The sequence below is a fragment of the Protomyctophum bolini genome (genome assembly GCF_963924005.1).
Source record: "Protomyctophum bolini genome assembly, chromosome: 7".
Classification (NCBI taxonomy): Eukaryota; Metazoa; Chordata; class Actinopteri; order Myctophiformes; family Myctophidae; genus Protomyctophum; species Protomyctophum bolini.
Genome location: NC_137868.1, coordinates 12,600,765 through 12,626,052, shown reverse-complemented (window position 1 = coordinate 12,626,052; position 25,288 = coordinate 12,600,765). Strand labels below are relative to the sequence as shown.

Genomic DNA, 25,288 nt, shown 5'->3' with positions numbered 1-25,288 from the left:
TTAATGTGGCCACATTTTTACAATACTTTTTTTAATGTTCTTTTTTGTGGCTTTCGCCTTTATTTTATATATTTTATGGAGGGACAGACAGTATAGGCTGACAGGAAATGGGGAGAGAGATGGGGGGAAGACATGCAAATGCGAGTCGAACCCGCGGCACACTGCCAGACTGGATTACCTGCCAAGGTGCCTGAACCACTGAGCCATGGCCCAGGCCAACACTTTTTACAATACATTTTCACCAACAATAAACTCACACAATGACACATGGACATAACCTCATTATGTAGCCTACAGTTTATTGAAACAATTTTCACAGGCAGAAATGTTCACATTAGTAAGGTGTGAATTCCAGGTTCATTTATTCTGATTAGCAAAAGAGGTAGACATGAAAGTTTTGTATAAAAAAATAATCTACAAACAAATGCAAAACCTCCAAATATGAAAACTATTAACATTATTTACAAAGTGATGCATGCACTAAATTAGTCTATATTAAATGAAAACACCAGTAGGCTGCATTTATTAAAGTAAGTTGTTTACACAGTGCTCAAGTCATCTGACTATAGAAATTACAGTTATTTTTTTTTTACAGTTGAAGAGCATTAAATTGGTCATTTGAAGGGTTCAGCACCACAATGAGTTACTGAACCTTTTAAAAGGTCAAATCTATTACAAAATAAATCACAAGTGTGAAGTGAGGGGCTCTTATCGTACATCATCTCATTCCAGCCAATCAGAATTTGTGTCCTCACCTTCATCTTCAACATTTATGTTACAATTTTTGTGTTTCCACAAACACTCAAAATTGTCAATGGCATTTAATGTTTGTGTTAGGATAAATGTTAGCACCAAAAGCTGGACATAGGAGGGGCTAGTGCTCCTCAAAAATACAGCATAAATATTTAACAGATGCTGTCAAATAACATTATGCAACAGTTGACAATATATCACATAATAACAGACCAATTACAGAAATGGAACGATGTACCTCAAATTGGCCAACCATGTATGACTCCAATCATTTTTAGCCAACTGATTTCAGAGCAGGGTAAATCTTCAGTCTTTAACAGAGTTATGGTGTCTATGGTGCTGAGTATAAGCAGCACCATAGACACCAACAGTCCTGGCATATACCGATCCTACTGTGATGACCACGTTTCACTGCTTTGCTCTGACAAGGATGAAGGCACAGCAGGACACTGCCACGACTCGGTGCTCGGTGGCGACACAACATTCAGACTGGTCAGGACTTCCTGTGCGGTCTTTCCCAGCATGCCCTGCACGTCACAGACAAAGCGATACACATAGCGCTTGCCTGCCGTCTTGTGAATGATGTTCTTATGGTAGTAGTATCGCAGGCCACGACTCAGCTTCTCGTAGTTCATCTTGGGTTTGTTCTTGCATTGGCCCCAGCGCTTGGCCACCTGTAGAGCAAAACTAGTTAGGAAGGTGCACAGTTGGGAATAGAACTAGGAAAATATAATATCCCCAGCAGGCTACACATAATTCAAACCAAACTGCAAAGGAAATGGCCTCACCTCTGTGGGGTCGGACATCTTGAACTCCCAACCATCTCCTGTCCAGCAAATGAAATGACGACAGGCAGAGTCCAAAAGCAATTCCAGCAAGAATTGCCACAGCTGGATGGGTCCAGATCCTAAACGAGTGAATGAATTTATGAAACCATGTTTACTATGTTATAATAAGCAAATATGATTTCTGTATGCTTCTATCAGAGCTGACGTTAATAAAGCTTAATGTGATGCCATGCATAACAACTTAATTCCAGGCCTGTTCAGAAATAATCACTATAGGCAGCATGTCTGGTACAAAATCCTTGCCATCCTATACACAACACCAGAGGGAGCTCCACTAATCACATTCAACCCAGATTGGGCTCAAACAAGGGGTTACATTAATTCCGCTACTTTCCTTCAAAACAGCAATAAAAGTGCACTTGGGTGCCTTCAATTCAAAACTGTCCACATTAAACAGACAAATCTGCCTTTACTGTAGGCCTTACTTTAGTTTTAAATCCTCTTATAGCAGACCCTGTATTGAACTGTACTTTCCTGTGCAAACTTTTCATAAATAATTCAATCAATCAATCAATCAATCAATCAATCAATCCTGTAGCTCACTACACTTTAAAGGGATGCATCAGTTTGCATGAGCATGTCTAGGAAACAATATTTTATTTTACATCAAACATTAATAGCAATACACAAAGCATAATATATTCTTTCAAAACACAAACTCACAGAATCAGATCTCATCTGTCTGTCTCTCACCTGGATACGCTGACATTCCCGTCATCTGGCCTTCCCTGTCAGGCCTCTGGGAGTGTGTGTTTTTCCTTTTTACCACACGGGGGCAGTACTGCCCCGTGGACTGAGGCCCAGGATTTGAGGGGCACGAGGCTGTTGGCGGGTGAGGTAGAGGTGCAGTGTAGCTGGGAGACGGGTAGTCAGGCCAGAAGGATGACGTGATTGACGTCCGTCTCTGTGCATCAGAGTCATACAGTTCTGCTGAGTGACATGTGTAGGTCTGGTCTGTCTCACCTGCTGCAACAAAGCCACGTGTGTTAATTTACTGGTAAGACACACATATTTGTAATAGCCTATTATTGGATTTAAAAGATCATAGAAATACAACAAAGACTTAATAAGTATAAGTATGCTTGCAGTTATATGTTATGTTTGCTATATCCATGCATCAAACTGCTTACTCGTGTTGACTCCTTTTCCGGGGAGGAAGGGGTTGCTGTCATTTCCCATGCCTGCTGGGCTGAACTGTCCATTTTGGGGTACTAGACTTTGGTATGTCTGGGTGGACTCCTGGAAGCCTGCTTGTGACTGGTCCAATGTTAGCCCATCTATGAAAATGAAACAGGTACCATTAATTTAAACCAGGCTTTTAGGCAAATAGTCTACTTCAAATTTGATCAACATGAGAAATGAAACACTATACACACTGACTCCACCTAAATAAGCCCTATCAGCTCAGCCACCACCACATCAGTCCCACAACATAGATGGCAGCAGTGCAACAGCAGTACAACACTATCCCTGTCTTGCTGTAATAGGGTTTTATGATACATTTTATGAAATTAATAAAACACTTGATGTTGGTGTTTCTTTACTCTTCAGTGGTAAAACATGCCAAACAAAAAAACAATTGAGAAATGCCCACCATTTGGATATGAGGCCCAAAAGTTGAACTCTGGGTATGTGTCGAGGTTGAAGAGATCGTTAGAAGTAACTGTGAGACAAGAAAAGAAAACATTCAATTGGATAAACTGTCAGACCAGATACATTGATGACAAATCATGACAGTAAATGTGTTAACACTGAACGTGAGCTGAATGAATGTATTGTGACTGTGAGTGCTTGTATACCTTTGGTGTCATACGTCCGAGAGGTTTTCAGCGGCTCCGCGTAGCTCTCTGCTGGGTACTGTTGTTGTGCAGGTCCTTTACTGTCTAACAAAAAAGACAGGTCTTCACCACCGTAGTCTGGAGGTTACATATACAACAACATTATAGACTTGAAGTCAGTGTGCATGAAGCCGGAAGGAGAGGAATACATGTTACAGGGTTCTGATATAGGAGGTTAAATAACTAGTTGGAAAAGTCAATAAAAAGGCCAAAAAAAAGATGGGGTGAGTTCTCATGCACAACACAACGGGGGGGGGGGGGGGGGGGGGGGGTATTTGTGTATACTGCCGAATCAGCAACACTCCACTCAGGTCCACCTCAACTTTTGCTCAATGGAGGGAGAGGAGGAAACAGGGGGGAAGAGATGAGGAAATGCTGGTGTGTGTGTGTGTGTGTGTGTGTGTGTGTGTGTGTGTGTGTGTGTGTGTGTGTGTGTGTGTGTGTGTGTGTGTGTGTGTGTGTGTGTGTGTGTGTGTGTGTGTGTGTGTGGGGTGGTGGTGACAGACTAGTGATGGAGGGTGGGGGGGCCCTAAATCTGTTGGAGGAGGAAGTCTGGAGGAAAGGATTAGGGAAGGGAGGGAGAGAGGCAGTCAAATGCAGTGAGTATCTATAACCTGACCCCCCCCCCCCCCTCTCCCTCCCTCTCTCTCTCTCTCTCTCTCTCTCTCGCTCTCAGCCCATTCAGATATTCTTCACATGGTGACACACACACACACACACACACACACACACACACACACACACACACGTTTTGTCAAGGTCTCATTCAGTACATTTTGACAGGAGTGATGATACTGGCTTCAAAACATTTCCTCTGTCCTTCAACATAAGCAGGCTCAGCGGAAACAGAGTTGGGCGGTTGATCATACAAAGATTTGAAATGTCCAGAAATGCCAAAGCTATCTATTAATTACAGGCCTATACTGTAATGATCGTAGCAGCACCAAGTGGAACAAAATCCAAAAGTATCAAATATAACAATCTTTAAATTGTTATGAATGATGTGATGGATACTGTGTGTGTAGGGCAGGCCCTCAGGTGATTTAACATCAGACTTACCATATGATGCATCAAAGCCAGCTGGTACTTCCTGGGTCCTGAAGTCCTCCGTGTAATAACCAGACTGGTATATCTCCATCTGCAAGAAACACAATGTTTCAGTCACCCATGCAGGCAGAATGTTTGTTAGACCTAACACTCACTCAATTACCTTGAGTGGCTATATAATTCTGTAATAACTGTTATAACTATGACGTTTTTGTTACTGAACATGAGGCTAAAGACACTCTGACTCAACATGTATTTTTCTTTCTTTCTTTTTCATAAAACAGGCTGACAAACAACCCCCGTTCACATCATAAAAAGCCTACCTTTATTTTTGCGTCTTTGCTGTCTGTGTTTCTGTCGCCTGGTTTTATGAAGGAATCCCAGTACATAATATTTTCTATTCCCGGCAAAAAAGAATCCTCTTCCACTTGCAGTCAGATCGTCTCCACAAGTTAACACAGACAGAGTATAGTCAATCAGTGGCCAGCCATGTCCCGTTATAAAGGGGGCCCCGGGGGCGTGGCAGGCAGTGAAGGAATGCGTCCTAGCAGCGTCGTGACCAACACATTGTATCCAAAAAAAACGAGCTTTAATAGAGCGTGACGTCAGACACGATTCACGAACATACATTTGGCAGCCCAAACATTCATTCACAAAAGACTCCAATTATCACCCCATCAATCACCCAAACGACTTTACAATAGTGATTGGTTGGTTGGATATATTGATGAGGCTATAAAGAGAAACAAGACAGATAATTGGCCTATAGGCTGTTATATTATTTGTTCTATTGGGAGAATTATAGACCAAGTAGGCCTTGACTAAAATATAGTCTAATATTATAGCCTATCGAATCTAAACGAGTGAGGCCACTAAAGAGAAAAATAGGGAAACTGCCTGTGCAAAACAAAAGAGTGCATTAACATAACAAGATATAGATAATAGATAGGCTAGGCTATAAGGCTGGTTAAACAATGAATCGGCTACTATCAAGTATTTTGTCATATTAATACCCTGACATCCTTGACTAAACACCAAGTCATAATCTGGGTGGAGTTGAAGTGCATGGGCTTTTGAAATCAGAATTTGCGAGTTGTGGGTCTAATGAGGTGGGAGGCCATGAGCATATCTTTAGAAGCCATTCGACAGAACAATGGCCCGTAAAAACTACTTGCTGAAGAAGTTTGAAATCACGGCGTGAGTGGCTCGAGTAGATAAGGCCGACCCAAGGGCCTTGTATAAACAAACATCTCTAGCCATTCTCCTCCGACCGAAAAAAATAGCCTACATCTGGAAAAGTGAGCTGCGAAATCGTGCACGATGTGATGTGAGAGACACACGAGTCGTGATTGGGAGGACTCCCATCAAGACAAGGACACAACGGGGCTCGACTTACACAACCTTGGTGCGCTGATGAGATGATTATTTAGAACAGGGGGCGGGGCGGGGGGGGGGGGGGGGGGGTGTCGCAAGAAAGGAACTAAAAGGAAGAACCACAGAAAATAATAATCTAATACAATAAAGATGTTTTGGGGATTGCTTGATACAATCGAAAGTATTATTAAGATGTAAGTCAAATTAATCGAATGTCAGTGAAAATATATAACTGAAATGTTTTTAGCCGTTATGAAGCAGCAGGTAGTCCTATTAAATGTTTCGCATATAGACAGACAACAGGATAGCATAGGCTATAACTTTTGTGTTGACCATAAAAAATGAAAAATAAATCCCATTGAAAACCTATGGCTATTATAGGCCTATGGCTATGTTAAACCCATATCGACATGGGTCCATATACATCACTTAAGTCAATCAGATATACTGATCGATTGATTGGAATATTTGCAGTTTGCAGAATTACAGTACATATCAAGCACAAACTCAATACAAAGACTGTTAACTGAGTGGACGACCCAATTAAGCATTACACGTGATTACAGGAGGGTCCGCCATGTTCAATTTATCAAAAGTACGTATGCGGCCTCCCCGCTATATTTAAACATTTTCTTCCCATGACTAGTTTACTGCGGCTCGGGTTCGATTCCCGGTCAGGGAACGATTCTGTCATTAAACCCAAAGAAGAAGAAGAAGAAGACTATAGTTTACTTTATGAGGTGAGGTCCCCCTAAATATTGTAATAATGTATTGTATTTATATACAATGATTGTATATAAATAAAATAAATGTAAAATTGCCAAAGGAACATATGATTCTGCATGATTGTTTCCCCAATGTTAGGCCTATTTGCATGTTATGATTATGTATAATAAGCCATTGGCACAACAACAACAACAACAACCAGTGTTGTAGTTTATGATTAGACCTACCGGTATATAATAAGCCATTGGCACAACAACAACCAGTGTTGTAGTTTATGATCAGGCCTACCGGTATATAATAAGCCATTGGCACAACAACAACCAGTGTTGTAGTTTCAGTATGAGGCGCGCAGCTTCAAGGCACTTGTTCAGAGTGACTTCACTTCCCAATTTAGAGAGCGAGCGAGAGAAAAAAACGTTGTCATCCGGTTATGGTCTCTGAGAGAAAATTGCTACTGCAATGGTTTGCGCCAAAGAGTAAATGCTCCCCTCCATGAATTGATGCGATTAAGCGACGTTAAAAGGACTCAGTTAACGTTAACATTTCTAAACGACTAAATGACAAAGACTGAGACGTTTCTGCAATGGACTGTACGATAAAGGTAGGTGTTTGATCTGGTTTTAACATTGCTTGTGAAAGCCACCCACATCAGTTCTCTGTTTGCTGAGTGAAAGAGGCAAGGCGGTGATGCGAGGTCCCCACTCTTTCCTTCTTGTACAAAATTTCCTCTTCCTTCCCGTTCGTGGTTGTATGTCGGTTCTATAATAACACAAGTAACCACTACATCTTTACACTCGGATAAAAACAATTTGGTGACTCGTAGCCTACGCGTAAAAAGACTATTAACAAAATGAATTTCTTCGTTTGATCAGAGTGATCTATAGGCTAAAGGACGACACAAAAGACAGGACCAAATATTTTTAGTTTTACTTTTACTTTGCAAACTGTAAACATCTGTTGCGAACTGAATTTAATTAGGAATAGCAAGGATATTGGTGCGCTGCAGGTGTCTGATGGCGCCATGGACCCAGTTGGACACAATGAGATAAATCTCCAAGGACGAAGGAATTTCATGAGGTGACATATACATTTGATATAACATTGGCTTATTTTTATAATAGTCAGCCGCATAATTCGTTGACGCAATAATCTCGAAAATGTCAGTTAAAAAAAGCATATACCGGTATAGCCCTAATTGGTCAGGGGGCATATGATAATTCCTTTTGTTTTCTACTAGAAAAAATACTCTTCATATTGATACATTATAATTCAGGTTCAGGTTCAGGTTTATTTGTCATGTGTATACAGAGTATATAATTAAAGTGAAGGCAAAACACGTATTGGGGTAATATCGCAAAGGAAATTAGAATGAAATGTTTAATATTACTCTAATGGCACAGCCTATAACTTTATTAATCGATTGGGGATTTTTTTTGCACTGAGCATGTACGTCACGCTGAATGCTAGGCCTATATTTTGTTTGTGCGGGCTAATATTTTTAATAATTTGAGGCTATGAGATATATGCCTACATATAATCCTTTCACTTTTGGGTGCACAAATGTGTAGATTTTCAATGCAATGGCCTACCTCTAAGAAAGATAGCCTACTGTGGGCTACTGCATAACATGTCAGTTTGGATAAAACACAAATTAAGTTTTCCTCCACTCAGCTTGAATGAAAGACGACTTTTTAACTTATTAAACGGGGAAATAACGAAATCCTCGTCGAAGCTATCCCGTCTTTATTTGTTCTTAAAATAAACGTTTAGCCTGCGCTATAAGAATCCAATGCCCATATAACCTAATTTAAAACAGACTGGAGTTTTACTGTATTTAAACATCATCATAATCATTCCATAATTGGGTTCCAATCAGGCTAGCCTACTAGATGTAGGTCTACAATTTACAAATGATTGGCAAGATGTGACATTAATTGCCCCCTGCGGCCTGTCACATAGGCCCACACACTGTAGCTTACATTTGCAACATTTATACAGTTGAGATAAATGTTCTGGAGTGCTCTTGTGTTAAGTTGGTGTTGTTGTAAAAATAAGGTTATTTAAAGAATAATTTATAGTTGCAAACGGGAGTACTTGTCAGGTGTCGTTATCTGAACTGAGCAGGCTTCCTGTCTCAAACCTCAGACTTTCCGCACACATTTCCGCTCCCTGGACGAGAAAAAAAAACAAAAATCCAACAAAGGCTTGCCAAATAAAATTCAGCGGATAAACTGAGTCAATGCATTGTTTTACATTTGATTCACGCATGGCATGCAGTGTGACACCAGTGTGTCCCTGAACGAAATGTGCCTCGATCGCTTTGCCTTGACAAAATGTTCTAATAGGAGGCCAGTATATTGTAGACAGTTTTTTGCTCCCCCTCAGAGGTCGTGATGTTGCCAAACTTGCCAAGCTCGAAGTTGTGAAAACCACATCATGATTGAAGACGCAGCTGCTCACGCCTTTGCAAAATCAGCTCGACTGAACTTTTACTTCTGCTTTCTGCCTCTCAAAACGGAGAGACACCTTGTTTCTTTGTTAACATGCATGCTCACCAGCATGGCACAACATCATTTGTTTTGTGTAGATTTCTTTTAAAGAGATCACTAATAGTAGGCTAATATTGACAGTGTGACACCAGTTTGCTGTATAGGAGTTCTACCTATAATTGAGTATAGGCCTATAGTTTGGAAGCAGCTTTTTGTAGAGTAAAAACAATCACAATTCAACAGTTCAATATGGTTGATCATAAACAATCCTTAAACAACACCCACTGTGACAATAATCACATGCATTTTTAGAAAACCAGGCCTATTGTCATCTTTAGTTAGTTAATTAATTAATATAAGAATAACTCTAGAATATAGAGGCATTATGATTTACATAATAGTATTATGTAAGTATTTTGTAATGCCTATAATTAGAAAAACAGAGCCATAATGTTTAAACAGAAATAATATCAGCTGTTTGTGACAACAATAAAAAAGAGGAACATCTTATTTAGGATTAAGGATGCAAACCTAACTCCAAAAGTGTCTTATACCATCCATTACCATTACCCAGACAGAGGGATTCCAACCCAAGGTGATGAGCAAAATGGATGCTGCGTGTGAATATATTCAATTAGCTGGAAAAGGACTGCTGTGACCAATTTGTTTGGTTGACTTTATATATTGCACGCAAAGCTTACAAATATACCCTGGTATTGATCCAACGAAAAAGTACACAATAGGTGTAGCCTACTCAAAGTATGTATAATGAATTACTAGCACATGATGCAACATGCAATGGAAGTACAATTTTCAAAAATTACTAACAGTACAATTCCCACTGTATTTTTCAGGTTTATAATATATTTAATTAAAAAATTAAGGTTACTGTATAATCTTAGGGGTGCTGTCTATACACAATCCAATCCAGTCAAACTTTATTATTCTTTATAAAAACACATTTTAAAATAACAGAGTTGGCCAAAGTGCTATACAGACTTGTTGATCAGGCTACAGTATAGTAATGAGACATGTTAGTATAACAAATTAAAACAGCATGCCACTCGTTCAACTAATCAGTGACATGCAGATGATGCATGCTTCATGAAGCTGATAGCTTGGGCAAGACTCCATGCATGATGCAATCTGTAAAGCTGCTGACAGGCACGGCCCTGCCCTCAGCTTGAGTTTGATCACTATCACAGAAGAGAGGTCACCATCGTATTATTATTTAACAGTATTTAATTTGACGAGTATAATTTGGTCATTGATTCCGCAGGCAATGTAACCATGCCCAGGCAATGTTTGGAACCTTGTTTTGCGTCACTGTGCAACAGGTCTCACTAAGAAAGAGAAACATTGAACAGGAAGTCAGTTGTGGCTTTGGCGGCCAGGCCACATTTATTTGAGTACCGGTATATTTGTATCAGCGTAGGTAAAGAGAGCACACTAAAGGGAGGTAAAGACCAAGAGAGCGGGAGAATGTGTTTGCGACTGTCACTGTGGTTGCATGAGCTTTATACACATGTGGACAAAATACAAATGTAACCAAATGGACCCAGAATAATGAAGTTATAGCTGAGCCTGAGGAGGTGATGTCACTAAGGATTAAGCTCCATTTGAAAATACACACTATTTGTGGAGTGAGTTTTGTTGAAAAGGGCCAAGTATACATTTAATAAACGAAATCAGTGTTCTCTATACCATTTGTTCGCATGATAATTTGCTGCCCATGCAAAGCCTTTTAAATATATGTGAAGTCAGCCAACTGTTTCACTTCTGCACTGACTCAGGGCCTCAGAAAAGGCCAAAGAAAGACAGACACATACCATGAAGCAGGGTGAGAAAGCAGTGGACTGAGGAAAAGACATAAGAGGAATTGAATTAAAAGAAAAGTCAGAAAAAAAAGAGGCAGAACAAATCTGGAAGCTGACCTGTTTTATGAATGATGATTCTGTTTAGAGGTTTAAGACCTATAGGCTCTTTTTGTTTTCTGTAGCCAAAAAAGCTTCAGTGAATATATAGTTTTGTTCCAAAATGAGTTTGCGCAGTTTAAATGTGTGGAAATTATTGGTGGCAAGAAATTAAAGTTGCCATTGAACTTGTATAGGATTTAATGAACTGGCATTCAGTGTTTCTAGTTACAATGTGCCTTGATTACTATTTCTATGCATTTGATGTATTACCTTGTGTTGTTGCTTACTGTAAATCGCTCTGGGTTAAGAGCGTCTGCTAAATGCCTAAATTGTAATTATAAATAAATAATAATCTGTAGATATTAAGCAATTAATAATGTGGCACCTAAAAGTGACTCCATGGAGGACCTCCTCCTTGGTATGTGGTCTTGACCTTGGCTTTTTGTAATTAAATTAAGAACAAGATGCCATAGTAGTTATATTTTTATGTTTATCAAAACAATAACAGATCAAACATGGTAGTTTTGACTATAGCTACAGGTTGATGAATTTCAATCATCTCAGTTGTCTGCAGGAAATGCCAAACTCTGCACCATGATCACCATTAAGATCTATTTTACAATACAATTGAGCCTAAAAAAAACCTAACAAAGACAAAACATGCATAGAGACATAAACACAGGCACGCATGCGCACAAGCACGCCACAGCACTTCAAATCAAGCACTTCAATCAAGGCATATACCCTTGCTGTCCAATTCCATCCCTCTATCCTTTCTACCCTGACCATGGGTGCTAGAGTTGTTTTCCACTTTTAAAATGACCCACATTTTTTACACTGTGCCCCCCCGCCCTGTTTCCTCTCCCTTGGCCTGTGCCAAAAGGTTTCTCTGCACATGGGGGCCAGGTTTCCTGTGAGCCACTGAAAAAGCACGCCACTGACGTACAAGGACCAAAGACAATACTCAACTCCTCTAAACAAACATGCACTTACACACACTTAGACTGCCTTGGATTGCACATGCACACAATTCACTCAAACAACAGGTCTTGTCCGTAATGCTTTACCCACCTTACAGAGTACAGACACAACATCTCACACACACCCCACACACACACACACACACACACACACACACACACACACACACACACACACACACACACACACACACACACACACACACACACACACACACACACACACACACACACACACACACACACACACACACACACACACACACACACACACACACACACACACACACTCGTGGTGTTTGAGGCCTTTCTCTGTGCTAAACACAGGAAGCAGTGCAGAAAGACTCAAATCTTGAACAGACTCCACCCTGTGCTAAACTTCACCAACCTCAATCCTGTAACGAATTCACACAGTGGCAAGCATTAGATGGAGAGATTGGAGATAGCATATAGCGACTACTGTACCATATCCTAATCTGAATGTTTCACATACAGCGTCTTAGTCTTCATCTCTGCACTTTTATCACATAAGCTTCCAATAACTCAACTTTAGAATGACTTACCTAGGTCCTGAGGAAATCAGATTATCTATAAAAAGTCTATATTTCTTAAACAGCTAAATGTTATTTTGATTTCCCTCTTTGTTTTTATTAACTATTTTGCTGTTTTATTTACAGGTACATTTACTGTACAACGCACACAGATATTTAATCTTGTAAAGCACTTTGTAATAATAATAAATGAAAAGGTGCTACATAAATGATTAGACACACAGGGCCCCATCTTGCGCCACCCCTTATCCCTAAACGTATTTGCCATGTTTTACAATTTTGAAAAAACATTGTAAAATAGTTCAACTAGCTTGTAGATAGGCCATATAAAAATGGCAAATACGTTTAGGGATAGGGGTAAGGGGTGGCACAAGCCCACAGTGTGCAATTTAAATGCTCTTCATTTCAGCTCTAAAAATGTTATCCATATGCCCTTGTCATTTTGATTATCTTCTTTTGTCTTGCCTCCCAATATGTGATGTCATGTGCTCCAGGGAATTACTTTAAAAGGGTTAGGGAAAGGATGGAAATTGAATGCTACTATACTTTTCCAGAGATGAGGGTTAAATTCCATTCTCAGATGTGGGGGCTTTTCCAAAGATTAGTCTGAAATTCCATGTTCAGATGTGATGTTTCCACTGTATTATTTGGAAATAATATTTCAAATAAATGCATGGTTCATCCAGTCAATCTTACACAATAACAGCCCCATGCAGTCTCTAGATTATGGGATGGTTGATCATGACCATCTAAGGCTAAGCCTTTTATATACATTTATTTTAGAAATGTTTTTTAAAAGATAAAAAATAATATTGCCTATGATGTTGAAAGAATCGCTAGGTTTAAAGTGGTTAATACCCAACGATTGGAAAGGGTTCTGATATTCACTAATAGTGAGTAGACTTTCCCATGATCCTTCAAATGAGTCATATTCACCTTTGATTTGACTATTGTGAATGGTAATGGCCTGTTGAACCTGTTGCGTGAACACATTGCAGTGAAAACGTCAGTTTCCCTGCAGTCAACACTGTTGTGACCCCTTCTTACCGCAATGGCTGACTCCATGTTCTGGTTTCTTGTGGACAGGAAGCGCTGTCTGTGGTGAGCGAGGACCAGTCCATGTTTGAGCCGCCCTACACCACAGCCCCCGCCATGCACATGAAGACAGAGATGACGTCTTCTGGTGGATTCAGCCAGGCCCCGAAGCAGAGTCCTGATCCCCCTGAGCCTGACTGGGTGGGGCAGGGAACACAGAATTCTGGGAAAAGAAGCGATCATGTCAATGGAGCCAGGTGAGGAAGGACGTCTGAAGGCCATGATGAATCACATTCCGAAATGCTTATGATAAACGTGTCACACATGACACTCTATCAGGAAGACTTCCTGATAGAGATTTGTCTGTCACACAACACAACACAACAATACAAGACATCAAACTCAAATGACAGAACTTAACAACACACGCGCGCACGCACGTACGCACACACACACACACACACACACACACACACACACACACAGCAGTCAGATATACAGAACATATACTCAACTATTGTCAAGCACTGCCAGGAATGGCATCCACATCCACTTAGCTTGTGTCTTCTATCTGTCATGATGGATTTGTTCCAGCTTAGCAATGGAGAGCATCTCGTTGAGAAATCTCTTGAAACATGGAGAAGTTGTAGATTTCCAGTTTATCAGTATAAATCTTTAGGCAGCGACCATACCTGTCTTAAGAATCTGTTTTTGGTGGGAAGGAAGGGCCCCTGTCTCATCAGAGCAACCAAATATTGCTAAACAGCATCTGACTGAATATCCCTTTTCCGGTTGTCTGGAGAACCAATAAAATATTTTTCCCAGAAAAAAGAAAGAAATTACTGGACACTGGCACAATTAATGTGATACACCTCTGCAATACCAAATCTATCACACATTGAGACTGTTGGGTAAATTATACTAAGTTTAGATTTGGAGTAATGCAATCTATGCAATACTTTAAATTGAATCAATCTATATCTATAACACAGCTCATCGGATATTGAAATGCCCAGCTCCTCAGCCCATGCATCTCTGAGAGGACCAAGTCCACCGACACCCCAAAGGTGGCAATAAAGCTAGAAACTGAGGCATAAATAATAATTTCTTATAATATATAAGAAAAAATATAATACACACTGTATGATAGCTCTTAACTCACATGCATAGGTTTAAATTAGAATGACTGATATTTTCAAACCTTCCAAGATATGGAAAACCATCAATGTCACTTTCCAGATAAGCATTCACAATTTGCCGGTGCTCTCTTGTTTGTCGTTTGTAGTCGCGAGTCCCCAGTGGACTGTAGTGTCACCAAGCGGTCCAGACACATGAGCAGTGACGGGACCCATGAGCCCCAGATGGCATACCAGGCGACGTACCCGGAGGCCCGTGCCAGCCCCCAGACCAGCAGCCCACCCAACACCACCACAGATGAGAAGAGGGTCATTGTGCCAGCGGGTGAGTTGAGTCACTCCAAAATCTTCAAGGTTCAATGTTCTTTATTATTTGTCTCCCGAGGAAGAAATTTGTCTGTGCACATAAACTTGTCACAAGATAGTTTGTGTTTCACAAGAATTGGCACATAATTGTCTTGTGCAAGCCAATCAAGATATGGGCATAGCATATGCTGTACTTGTACTGTGTGTGTGTGTGTGTGTGTGTGTGTGTGTGTGTGTGTGTGTGTGTGTGTGTGTGTGTGTGTGTGTGTGTGTGTGTGTGTGTGTGTGTGTGTGTGTATGTGTGTGTGTGTGTGTGTGTGTGTGTGCGCGTGCATGCGCATGCTCGTGCCACTACTCCCCCACATTGTCAGTGTTTTTGTTCCTCTTGCCTGATTGAATAAGTGTTAATGTTTTATGAATACAGTATATCAGCTATGATCTACAATCGACATTATCATGAATGTATAGAAATAAAAGGTTATTGAATTGCTTATTTGTGTTGATGGCAGAGAGAACATGTAAGAAGTGTACACGTGTGCGGATGCAGTCTCTTTCCTGTTTAACCATCTCGCTACATCTATGTTTCAACCACAAATGATCAAAGGTCCTTTTTAAACCCAATCAGGTTTCCTGTCTGTAAGTCATTTGGAGTATCTGTAAATAAATCACAAAAATCACATAGTTAGGTCAAGTTATTGTAGGTCTATACTGCACTCAACTATGAGTGAGAGAGTCTCGGGGAACACATTTAGACAGTGGGGGTACAGTAGGCTGAGTAGGGTGTACAGTAGGGGTTCCCTCAAATGTAGTAAAGTGGAAGCAGACAATTTGCCAATGAGTCATTCAAGCTAAGCTGCTACATAATAATACACGGATGTTACATCACTGATGTGTTAAGCAAGGACAATCAGAATCCAAGGGTGTGGCGTCTTCTAATCTGTACAATCTCAAACTCTGCTCGTGTTTGAATATTATGGGCTGTTGCTACTGGAAATGAGCCGTGTTCACATACCTTGATAAGACCAACAATAATATACATAGCATATTCAATTAGGTATCAAAAATCTTCCTATACCAGTTTGTTTAATCAGTGGTAACACTGAAGTAGAAAAACAATTTAGAGATTGATTCAAAATGGTTGGTACAAAATGTTAATAATTGTATTCATACCATTCATACCACCAGTAATACAAATAATTACTAATGAAATATTAGTTACACAACACTGACACGTGATTCTCTCTCTTTATCCGTTTAATGTGTGATCTTATCTAGACCCTGAGGTATGGACACAGGACCACGTACGCCAGTGGCTGGACTGGGCCATCAAGGAGTATGTCCTTGAGGAGGTGGATGTCATATTGTTCCATGCGATGGATGGAAAGGCCCTCTGCAAGATGACCAAGGAGGACATGATGCGTCTCACATCCGCTTATAATGCAGACATCCTGTTCTCACACCTTGCATACCTCAGACAGAGTAAGGCTCACTCTATGTTCATAATAAAATGCTGGCTGATAGCATTGTATTGTGGTTCTGTTCTATGTGCTATCTCCATTAAACACTTAAAAGGTTTAATGGTAAGGGGTATATATTGTTAGGGGCTCTACCCCTCCAACGTCTGGCTTCAGAAATGACGTCATGTATGGACTTCTATGCCCCCCAAAAAACAGGAGTGTGATTTTTATTTGAAAGTTTGCTAAAAGGCTAAAGCCCTGTATTCTGATAGTAGGCTAATCAATCATTGCGAGAGAGAATTGATCAATTTATCCAATTTCCAGGTCCAATTTTGATAGCTCATTGTCATGTCTGTCTGTACGTGTGAATTCCACATAACTCGAAAACTGTTCGCCCCACCGACTTCAAACACGAATTCCGCACCCCCGCAGTGGTTGCAGTGCTCGGTGACGAGTAGGTCGGACCCACGATTGTCCAGAACCGCCCCAAAAAGGCCTCTGCCCGGGCTCTGGACAGGGCCTCTGCCCAAACTCTATAAGCTGGCCTGTTCTGACATCACTCCATATTTGGGCATGCCTGACACAGAACTCCATATAGGAATAACGGGACACAGAGACACACATACAGAAATATATACATATATGGGTATGTCCGGTTTGTCCGTCCTGGGCCCTGGACCTGATCACCCCTATATCTCCATATATGGATCTGGCCTCTTCTGACATCACAACACGGGCACGGTGTTAAATTTACGCCATAGTCAAATTATGTCAAATTCTACATCATAGTGTAAACACAAACATTGTGTACAAAACATTGATGACGAAGGTGAGGACACAAATTGTGGCTGGCCGGAATGAGATGATGAATGATAATGTACGATGATAAGAGCGCCCCTCACTTCACACAAGTGTGATTTTTTGTTTAATCACTAACAATTTCACTCCTTTATCCTGTATGAGTTCTGTCTCCTGATTGGATGAAATTGGTATTCCAACCTGAAATTGTATTTTCTTTTTACTAAACAGATGGAGACAGGGAGACCCCTATTACTGAACATGTCCAGCACTTTTAAACACAATAAACTTTGCATATGATGAATAGTGAAAATAAATAACCATCTACTGTAGGCCAGAGGTGGGCAACTTTGACGATGGAGAGGGCCACTATATTTCCACACTCACTCCAGAGGGCCACGCTGCACATTTCTGTCGTAGCAAAAATAGCTGATTTATAGTGCAACGTGTTTGGAACTTGTAGATCAGCTATTTTTGCTATATTCGAATTCAAATGCTGAATTATGTTTTGCTATTTTTGAAATATAATCCTGAAAAGTACCGGTAACCTTTTTATTTAATTCCAAATGCTTTTAGTTATAGTTATGTTAATTGTTTTATGAACAAAAACGGTCTCTCACTTGGTTATAGGGCTGCAGCGATAGTTGACTGCACATCTACATTTTTAAAGGCTGCTATGTTTGTGTGTGTATGAACAGGCCCGGAATGCACTGTTTTGTGCGTGTGTGTATGAGCACGGAATTTGCTCAGCTGATTGGCTGAGCATGGAATGTGATGTAATGATGATAAGAGCACAAGTGTGATTTTAACCTTTATTTAATCATGCAGGTCACTGAAAACCAAATTATTTATGTCTCTTGTGGTTGTTTCTCTTCTGAGGTGTAATCTGGCTCATACATTTATGGAGTGAAAGAAGAGCTCTGTAGTTCATCTTATATACTGGTGATCTCACCTGGTATACACTCTGGGACTTTGTAAAGCCATTGTTGGACTCATGCTACAATATCGCAGCCATATATTTCATTCAAGAATCAAGACTCACATTCACGCCAACAGACAGAGATCAAACTGAAAACTGACTCAGTTTGATCTCAATGACATCTTGAAGTTAAATATTGTATTGGTTCTTTGTTATTATTTGTATATTTGTATATTCAATCTATTCTGACATACATCTTTTGTTGTCATTTTCGTTAGGTAGCCCAACGTTCTCCTACCCCACAACTCCCACCAACACCACCCCACAACAGCCAAGACTACAGGTCAAAGCGGGTAAGACAGACTTCTCACACTCTAGACTCTCCATCAAACACTTGATTGTACAGGAAATGAATAAGTGGAAATGAATTTCATTCTCAAAGCCATGAATCTTTCAAGCGCATATGGCGGGTGTCACGACCCAGCAGACATAATAACATGGTCCGTCTGAGAGCTGAAGAATTTTGGGTGTGAATCGTCTCAGAGAATTTGAGATCACAATCGTGGATCTATCACAAAAGAACAGCAGAGAAAACTGCTTGAATGATTTAAGGGGTGCAAAAAAGAATGTGTTGAGTTTCAATACCATATTACATAGTTTCAAGAGTGCAAAGGTTTCATAGCACAACGGTGGCCTTCGATGAGGAGCCTGTCGAGTCTGCAACTCAACAGCCAGTTTCAGAGAGGAAACAGCTGCACCGACACAGGAAATGGGGGCTATGGGTCCCACTTTTGGACACAATTGACAATCTTGTGGTGACATGGGTGGCCTTAACAAAAGAACAGTCACCCTAAGAAATTGTGGGTCATCTTCAGCTCTCCCAAGTCCTCATATCATTCCTTCTTGGTCTCCATTTATGGGCTTCCTTCCTAGTAGTGGCACTGTCAACTTCAAAGGCTGTTTGAGCCCTCTTCCTGTCCTTGTCTAGTCTCATCTTTGGTTATTGTTTATCTAGAGAATACCTATGATGATATCAGTCGCAGGAGCAGTTGGCCAGCAAACACCATGGCTGCAGTACCCAAAGGTATGGTATGAATCCACACATTAGGACAATTTCATCCTTTATGCATGAATGATATCTAGAATGTATAGCTTAGAAAACTGTTCTTTACAGATTCCCATCCGAATAACATAAACCACAACGATATACAGCCCTACACACACACACACACACACACAGCCAACAGCTTAGCGATGGGCCAGATTTTGATAACAACTTGCTTTATAAAGGGGAGGCACACAGTTTTTATAGTTAAAATGCACACATTGGTTGGTAGCGCTACATCTACATACAACCTCATACAGTTAATCTTTTTCAGGTCTTGTGACAATCAAATTATATCCCACAATGCAGCTTTATGTAAATGTTTTTAAATTTCCTGTTTTTAGGTTCTTCCATGGAGCACCAACACAATACTAGAGTCACAGAGGCTGCACCAAGAATCGTGCAAGGTGTGAATTCCACTCCTTCCTACTCATCAAATGCTTGAAAGGGAAAATATGAGAACATTAATAATAATACATTTTCTTCTTCCTCACAGACCCATACCAAGCTTTAGGGTCCATAAGCAGTCGACTAGCTAACCCAGGTAAGCATGAAAGCATGCACCAAAATAAATAGAAGCCGCAAATGAGGCCTTTACACTGTCTGCTCTGGTTTTTGAGTGAGTTGAAGAGAGCAAGCCAGGGCTGAGACATGGCTTATAACAGAATGTAAGCTCCTACGGTACATTCTGGGATAGGAGTGAACATCAAAGCATCGAGTCGACTCCCCAATATGCAAAAATCCGGTCCAAACTTTTGAGTTGCCTCCCTCTCATCCAAGTGACTATTTGCCCTACTGTTTTCCTCACAGAAGGCCAAGCCCCCAACTCCTCCAAGAACCGAACAGGCAAACAAAGTTCAAACAGGCTCCCTGACCCCAGCGCTCACAGGCCTGTGGGTACGTTACTTGCCGCTCATGCCATTACTTCCTCCATGGCACACAGTGAAAAGGTCACATTTGGTGAAACATAGGCTCTGATCATAAATGCATTTCTATGTGATAGGTAGTCATAGAAAATATGGGATCTTTTTAGACTTTTGTACAAGTAAGTTCATTTGAAATTAGACTTAATTTGTAATGATTATTGCACTATCCCAGAAGACGTATTAGCATTTTCATGAACATCTTAAGATGTCATGACAAAACCCTTATACTTTCCTACCCCTTTTATCCCCAAGGTTCAGGGCAGATCCAGCTGTGGCAATTCTTGCTGGAGCTCCTGTCTGACAGCAACAATTCCACCATTATCACCTGGGAAGGCACCAATGGCGAGTTCAAGATGACAGACCCGGATGAGGTGGCAAAGCGCTGGGGGGAACGCAAGAGCAAACCCAACATGAACTATGACAAGCTGAGCCGTGCTCTTCGCTACTACTATGACAAGAACATCATGACCAAAGTGCATGGCAAGCGCTATGCCTACAAATTTGACTTCCAGGGCATCTCGCAGGCACATCAGAATCACTCAGCCGAAGGATCGATTGTGAAGTACCAGACTGAGGTGCCTTACGTGCAGCCCTACCACAGCCACCAGCCCAAAATGAACTTCATGGGAGGGCACCCAGCTCCTATGTCCGTGTCCCCTGGGAACTTTTTCGGCCCCCCCACAACATACTGGAACTCACCCAACAGCCCCATCTACCCTGGGTCAACCATGCCTCGACACCCTGCAGCTCATTCCCATCTTAGTTCATACTACTGAGGACAAGGCATCTCATGCCACAGTGAAGTTGGCAGAAGAACCCCGACACGCTGCAAGACATCGTCTTGTCGAAATGAAGGTGATATGATGCTATACTGTAGTCTGTTTAAAGGGGCGTTGTATAATGTACAAAGGAAAAGTAATGTTAGACGAAATAAGCCTATTCTACTACGTCTGTGGTCATTCCTGAATGGGGTGATTATCTAATGTGATTCATTAAAAAAAAAGCCAAGTAGCTGGTTTGATAGTAGTGGTTGTGAAGGCAACAGCCAAATGGTTAATCTGTAAGTAGCATTATCACTGCTTTTCATTATATCTTAAACGTCAAATTCTTTTTATAATAATTGACCTGACATTTGTAAAAGTTAAATTGTACAGAATGTTTGACACCATGTAGCAATAAGACATTTAAGCTAATAAACGCTTATATATAAAATTGACTCTTGAGATGATTTGTAAGGTTTGAAATGCTTGGTCAGTAGGTCTGTTATTACTGCACAACCCCATTTTGTTAGATTTTCATAAAAGCAAACCTTCTTGACATCCATTTAGAATACACGTGGACAGAGTTATGTTGTGTACTAAAGTCAATAAAGGAAAAGGTATCAATACACGGTATGTCAAGAGATTTGAGTTTCAAGTGCTAGGACATAAGCTGCATGCATGGCTGGCCGACTTGGGCCGAGAAAATGTTTGATAAAATTGCTAAAACTGGGTAAATTTTAATATATATATTTTTTTAAAGACAGGACTTTTGCCCTAGTCCATATTGTTTATTGAACAAAAATACAACCCGCATATTACCCTTTAAGATAGGTGTCAAACACCAATATGTATTCCAGGTTAAGTATTTATTTGTTGAGACCAAAGACATCTTCAAATATCATGCATGGTCTGGTGGCCCCCCCACAGAGGAGCCTTTCACTCGTCTGTTGAGTCCTCACACCCCCACTGACCGTTTTCTTTATGGCTTGTGCATTTCTGGTTGTAGTCGTCAACTCTGTTGTCGTCATAGTTGTTAACTTGTTGAGGTTGTCTTCCTCTTTCTTGCCGTTGTGGCTGTCAGTGTTGATGTGGTCATTGGTGTTGCGGTGGGCTTGACCTCATGCTCAATCGACCACGCTTTGCTGCTAACCGTCTTTGTCACTGGAGAGCAAAAGGTTTTAATTGAATTATATCCAACAACCTGGGTCTCAATGTTCAGTTGATCAAAACAAATGTAACCATATTCAATATATTGATATATCTTACCAGCAGAGGCAGTAGATGGAGTAGTTGGATTTACAGCAGAGGCTGGACCATACAGTTCCTCCTTCCTACATGAAACGTGTGTTGAAATAGCGATTGGTAACAGAGTGTGTGTGTGTGTGTGTGTGTGTGTGTGTGTGTGTGTGTGTGTGTGTGTGTGTGTGTGTGTTAACCCAACACAGATACATCCATTTCAAAGAAATGTAATTGTACTTGAAGGAGCCATTCTGCCCGTGTGTGCCTTTAATCCGTTAGATGGGCGGGTTCACCATGGGCGGTGTGTGTTACAATGATTGACACACAGTGACATAGGGTGTAACAAGCCAGGTTGATGCTTTGGAAGGTATGGGCACAATAGGCTAGATATCATACGGTTTTTGCTTGTGTAGTGGCAAGCTCAAACTAACTTTGCCACTCGGCTGGGCACATGAGTGTATAGAAACCGTTTTTGACACGTTCAACAAAAGCATAATGTCCAGGCATGTAAATTCACGTGTTGAATAAATGGGAACCCTGCACCCAACAGTTTATGCCTGGACATTATGCTTTTGTTGCACACGTCAAAAACGGTTTCTATACACGCATGTGCCCAGCCGAGTGGCAAAGTTTGTTTGTGCTTGCCACTACAGTACTTAATATTTGTATGTATTGTTTTTTAATCAAAAATGTAATATAACCAGATCTCACCTTCCAGCTGTTATGTTGTATAATTACACGACTTGGCTGTGGAAGTGGGGATCGAATTCTCCACAGATACTGCACAGTGTATGAACATTAGTTCATACACTGTGTTTATGTCTCTGTAATATACTCTTTTTTTTCCTAGCCTGGAATATTCCAGTCCATAGTTAATGCAACAGAACATTAACTATCATAGGGTAAAATGAAATGAGTTAAGTTCATTATAGTATCTGTGAAATGATTATCATCCCAGTTACTTACTTTTCCTGTCATTCCTTTTAGCAAGAATGCATCCACAAATAATCTCACAGTATTATTTTTGTATGGGATGAAACTGAATGTCCCTCCTTGCTCTCAACCATGCACATGTACCAGGACAGCACACACAGGAACAATCAGATGAACAAACATGGGCGTTGCATGAACTCAACAACTAAACCTTGCCAAAGTTGTGCTCTGCACAGGTGAGCTGAGCATAAGCATTAAGCAAGTAAACAGTCAATGAATGAATGAGACATTACATTATACCGGAGTTCTCTCTATGATTGGATACTGGGGCAGGAATGGACATATATCCTTTGAGTCATGCTCATGGATGGAGCTTCAATCTGAAAGTACATGCTCTTGCCAAGCACATACGTTTCCACATGGGGAAAGTCTTTCCCACTGAGCTATCAAGAGATGAATAGTCACATTTAGAACATAAGTGGCTGTGGGACAGGACTCATAGACTATTTATTTATTTTGATAGCCTAGAAAGCAGGCTCATAAAATGTTTACCATTTCGTGCAGTGAGAATCACTTTGACCCTGTTCTTCAATGGCTTGAAGACCTTTCGAATATCCACCTTCGGTGTGTAGCCAACAGCATAGGTATACGTGTATCTGAAAAGAACGAGTGTAATGTTCATCTTTCAGACTCTGGGGTCAAATATCGGCATAGGCCTACAATAAAGCGACTTCAGCCTCACCTGTTGTAGTGACAGGCGATGGGCAAGCTTAACGATGCAGTTCGCCTGATTGGTCCAGCAGGTGTCGGTGGATCATATCGTAGAATGTATGTGTAAACCAAACGGTTGTTCATTATCCGTTACGAAAAGCACATCAAATTATAGACCTACTAGCACTCTTCCTGAACTTTAAGATTAGTTTGAATTAATGTCATTAATTTGCTTAAAAGGTATAGGGAAAGTGGTTTTCTTTGGTTAAAAAGCTCTATAATGTGATAGTACTCATTGAGTGCTCTGGAACAGGAGTCTCTGTATCTCTCCAGCTTTAAAACAGAAAATGCATTTTCAGATCGGGATACCAATTTCATCCAATCAGGATAGAGAACTCAGTGAGAAATGTACAGATAAAAAACAAGTGTAATTGTAATTGATGACAAAGAAATGAGCAGACAAATTTGGAACGCTATAAAAATGGAGCTGATAAATGGATATGCCTACTTTCTCCTGATTGGCTGAAAATGTGACACCTACCTGAATATTTTCTGTTTATTAAAAAGCTGGAGAGACAGGGAGACCCCTGTTATTGAACACTATAGCAACAATGACTATGAGAATATAGTGATTAAAAAAAAAGTTTTACTTTTAACTAGCTCTGCATAGCCTTAGTTCTTGCTGCCGTTGCATTCTAATGAAGGCATTCGAACTATGGACCATGCAGAGCAACTTTTAACAAAAACGCATCACATAGGCTACTCTACCTTTAATTTATTCATCATTAATTGAAAAAGAAGGGGACTTACAGCTGGCTTGTTTCCGCAGAGCCCATGGTCATATTTAAAATAAACCAGTTCCTTCGTGATTTTACTGACTTGACATATGCCGAGTGTGAGCATGCAGGGAAGGTAGGCCTATAGAAAATCACAGCAGCATCCGAAGCGCTCCTGCGGACCTCCACCACTAGGATTTTGTTTGTACACAACACACAAGCACTGGAACTCTCACCATAATCAGGAATGCCTGGACTCAGTGTGGCCCAGAATGAGTATCTGCTCAAATCCAGAAATGTTCTTTTTCGATGAGTGGGACTCTCGAATGCATCATCATCAGCGGTAGTTGTGGCGTGTTCCCACTCCCAGAGGCATTTGACTTCACCACAGAACCGTCCACATGCTATAGCTACCAGTGAAAACAACACGACCACGATGCCACGACGACACTGGTCAGAGCTAAGCCAATTACTAAAAGTTTACTCACTTTATCAGCAATATATATGGATGAAATATCAAACCTCTCCGAATTGTTTTTAGCCTAGCTACTGCTACCCCCCGTGAGTTCGAAGTCGAACTGATCACAAATCAGTAACACCTGTCACCTGGTCAGGTCATCCTGGGACGCCTGCATACTGTAACAGTGATAAGCCAGGCTGTGCG

The 25,288-nt window shown here is 40.8% G+C and overlaps 2 protein-coding genes across 7 annotated transcripts; one reads left to right on the top strand and one right to left on the bottom strand.

Annotated features, from left to right (window-relative positions):
- Positions 1 to 326: 326 nt before the first annotated feature.
- Positions 327 to 4,945, bottom strand: etsrp (ETS1-related protein). Of its 3 annotated transcripts, none has more exons than XM_080767822.1 (8): positions 4,810 to 4,945; positions 4,499 to 4,577; positions 3,401 to 3,517; positions 3,196 to 3,264; positions 2,732 to 2,878; positions 2,295 to 2,567; positions 1,542 to 1,660; positions 327 to 1,427 (listed from the first exon to the last, which is right to left on the bottom strand). In XM_080767822.1, the coding sequence occupies exons 1-8, from the start codon at positions 4,873 to 4,875 to the stop codon at positions 1,143 to 1,145; spliced, it is 1,155 nt and encodes a 384-aa protein (XP_080623948.1). In that variant the 5' UTR covers positions 4,876 to 4,945; the 3' UTR covers positions 327 to 1,142. The 3 variants fall into 3 exon arrangements, with proteins under 3 accessions (XP_080623948.1, XP_080623949.1, XP_080623950.1); XM_080767823.1 differs by having other exon boundaries at positions 2,295 to 2,564; XM_080767824.1 differs by having other exon boundaries at positions 3,401 to 3,484.
- A 2,044-nt stretch (positions 4,946 to 6,989) lies between these two features.
- Positions 6,990 to 21,432, top strand: fli1rs (Fli-1 proto-oncogene, ETS transcription factor-related sequence). Of its 4 annotated transcripts, none has more exons than XM_080767569.1 (10): positions 6,990 to 7,187; positions 13,609 to 13,814; positions 14,843 to 15,018; positions 16,275 to 16,478; positions 18,452 to 18,526; positions 19,189 to 19,257; positions 19,623 to 19,685; positions 19,775 to 19,822; positions 20,089 to 20,175; positions 20,457 to 21,432. In XM_080767569.1, the coding sequence occupies exons 1-10, from the start codon at positions 7,170 to 7,172 to the stop codon at positions 20,978 to 20,980; spliced, it is 1,470 nt and encodes a 489-aa protein (XP_080623695.1). In that variant the 5' UTR covers positions 6,990 to 7,169; the 3' UTR covers positions 20,981 to 21,432. The 4 variants fall into 4 exon arrangements, with proteins under 4 accessions (XP_080623695.1, XP_080623698.1, XP_080623696.1 ...); XM_080767570.1 differs by lacking the exon at positions 6,990 to 7,187 and adding an exon at positions 7,354 to 7,663; XM_080767571.1 differs by lacking the exon at positions 6,990 to 7,187 and adding an exon at positions 9,678 to 9,740.
- Positions 21,433 to 25,288: the final 3,856 nt, after the last annotated feature.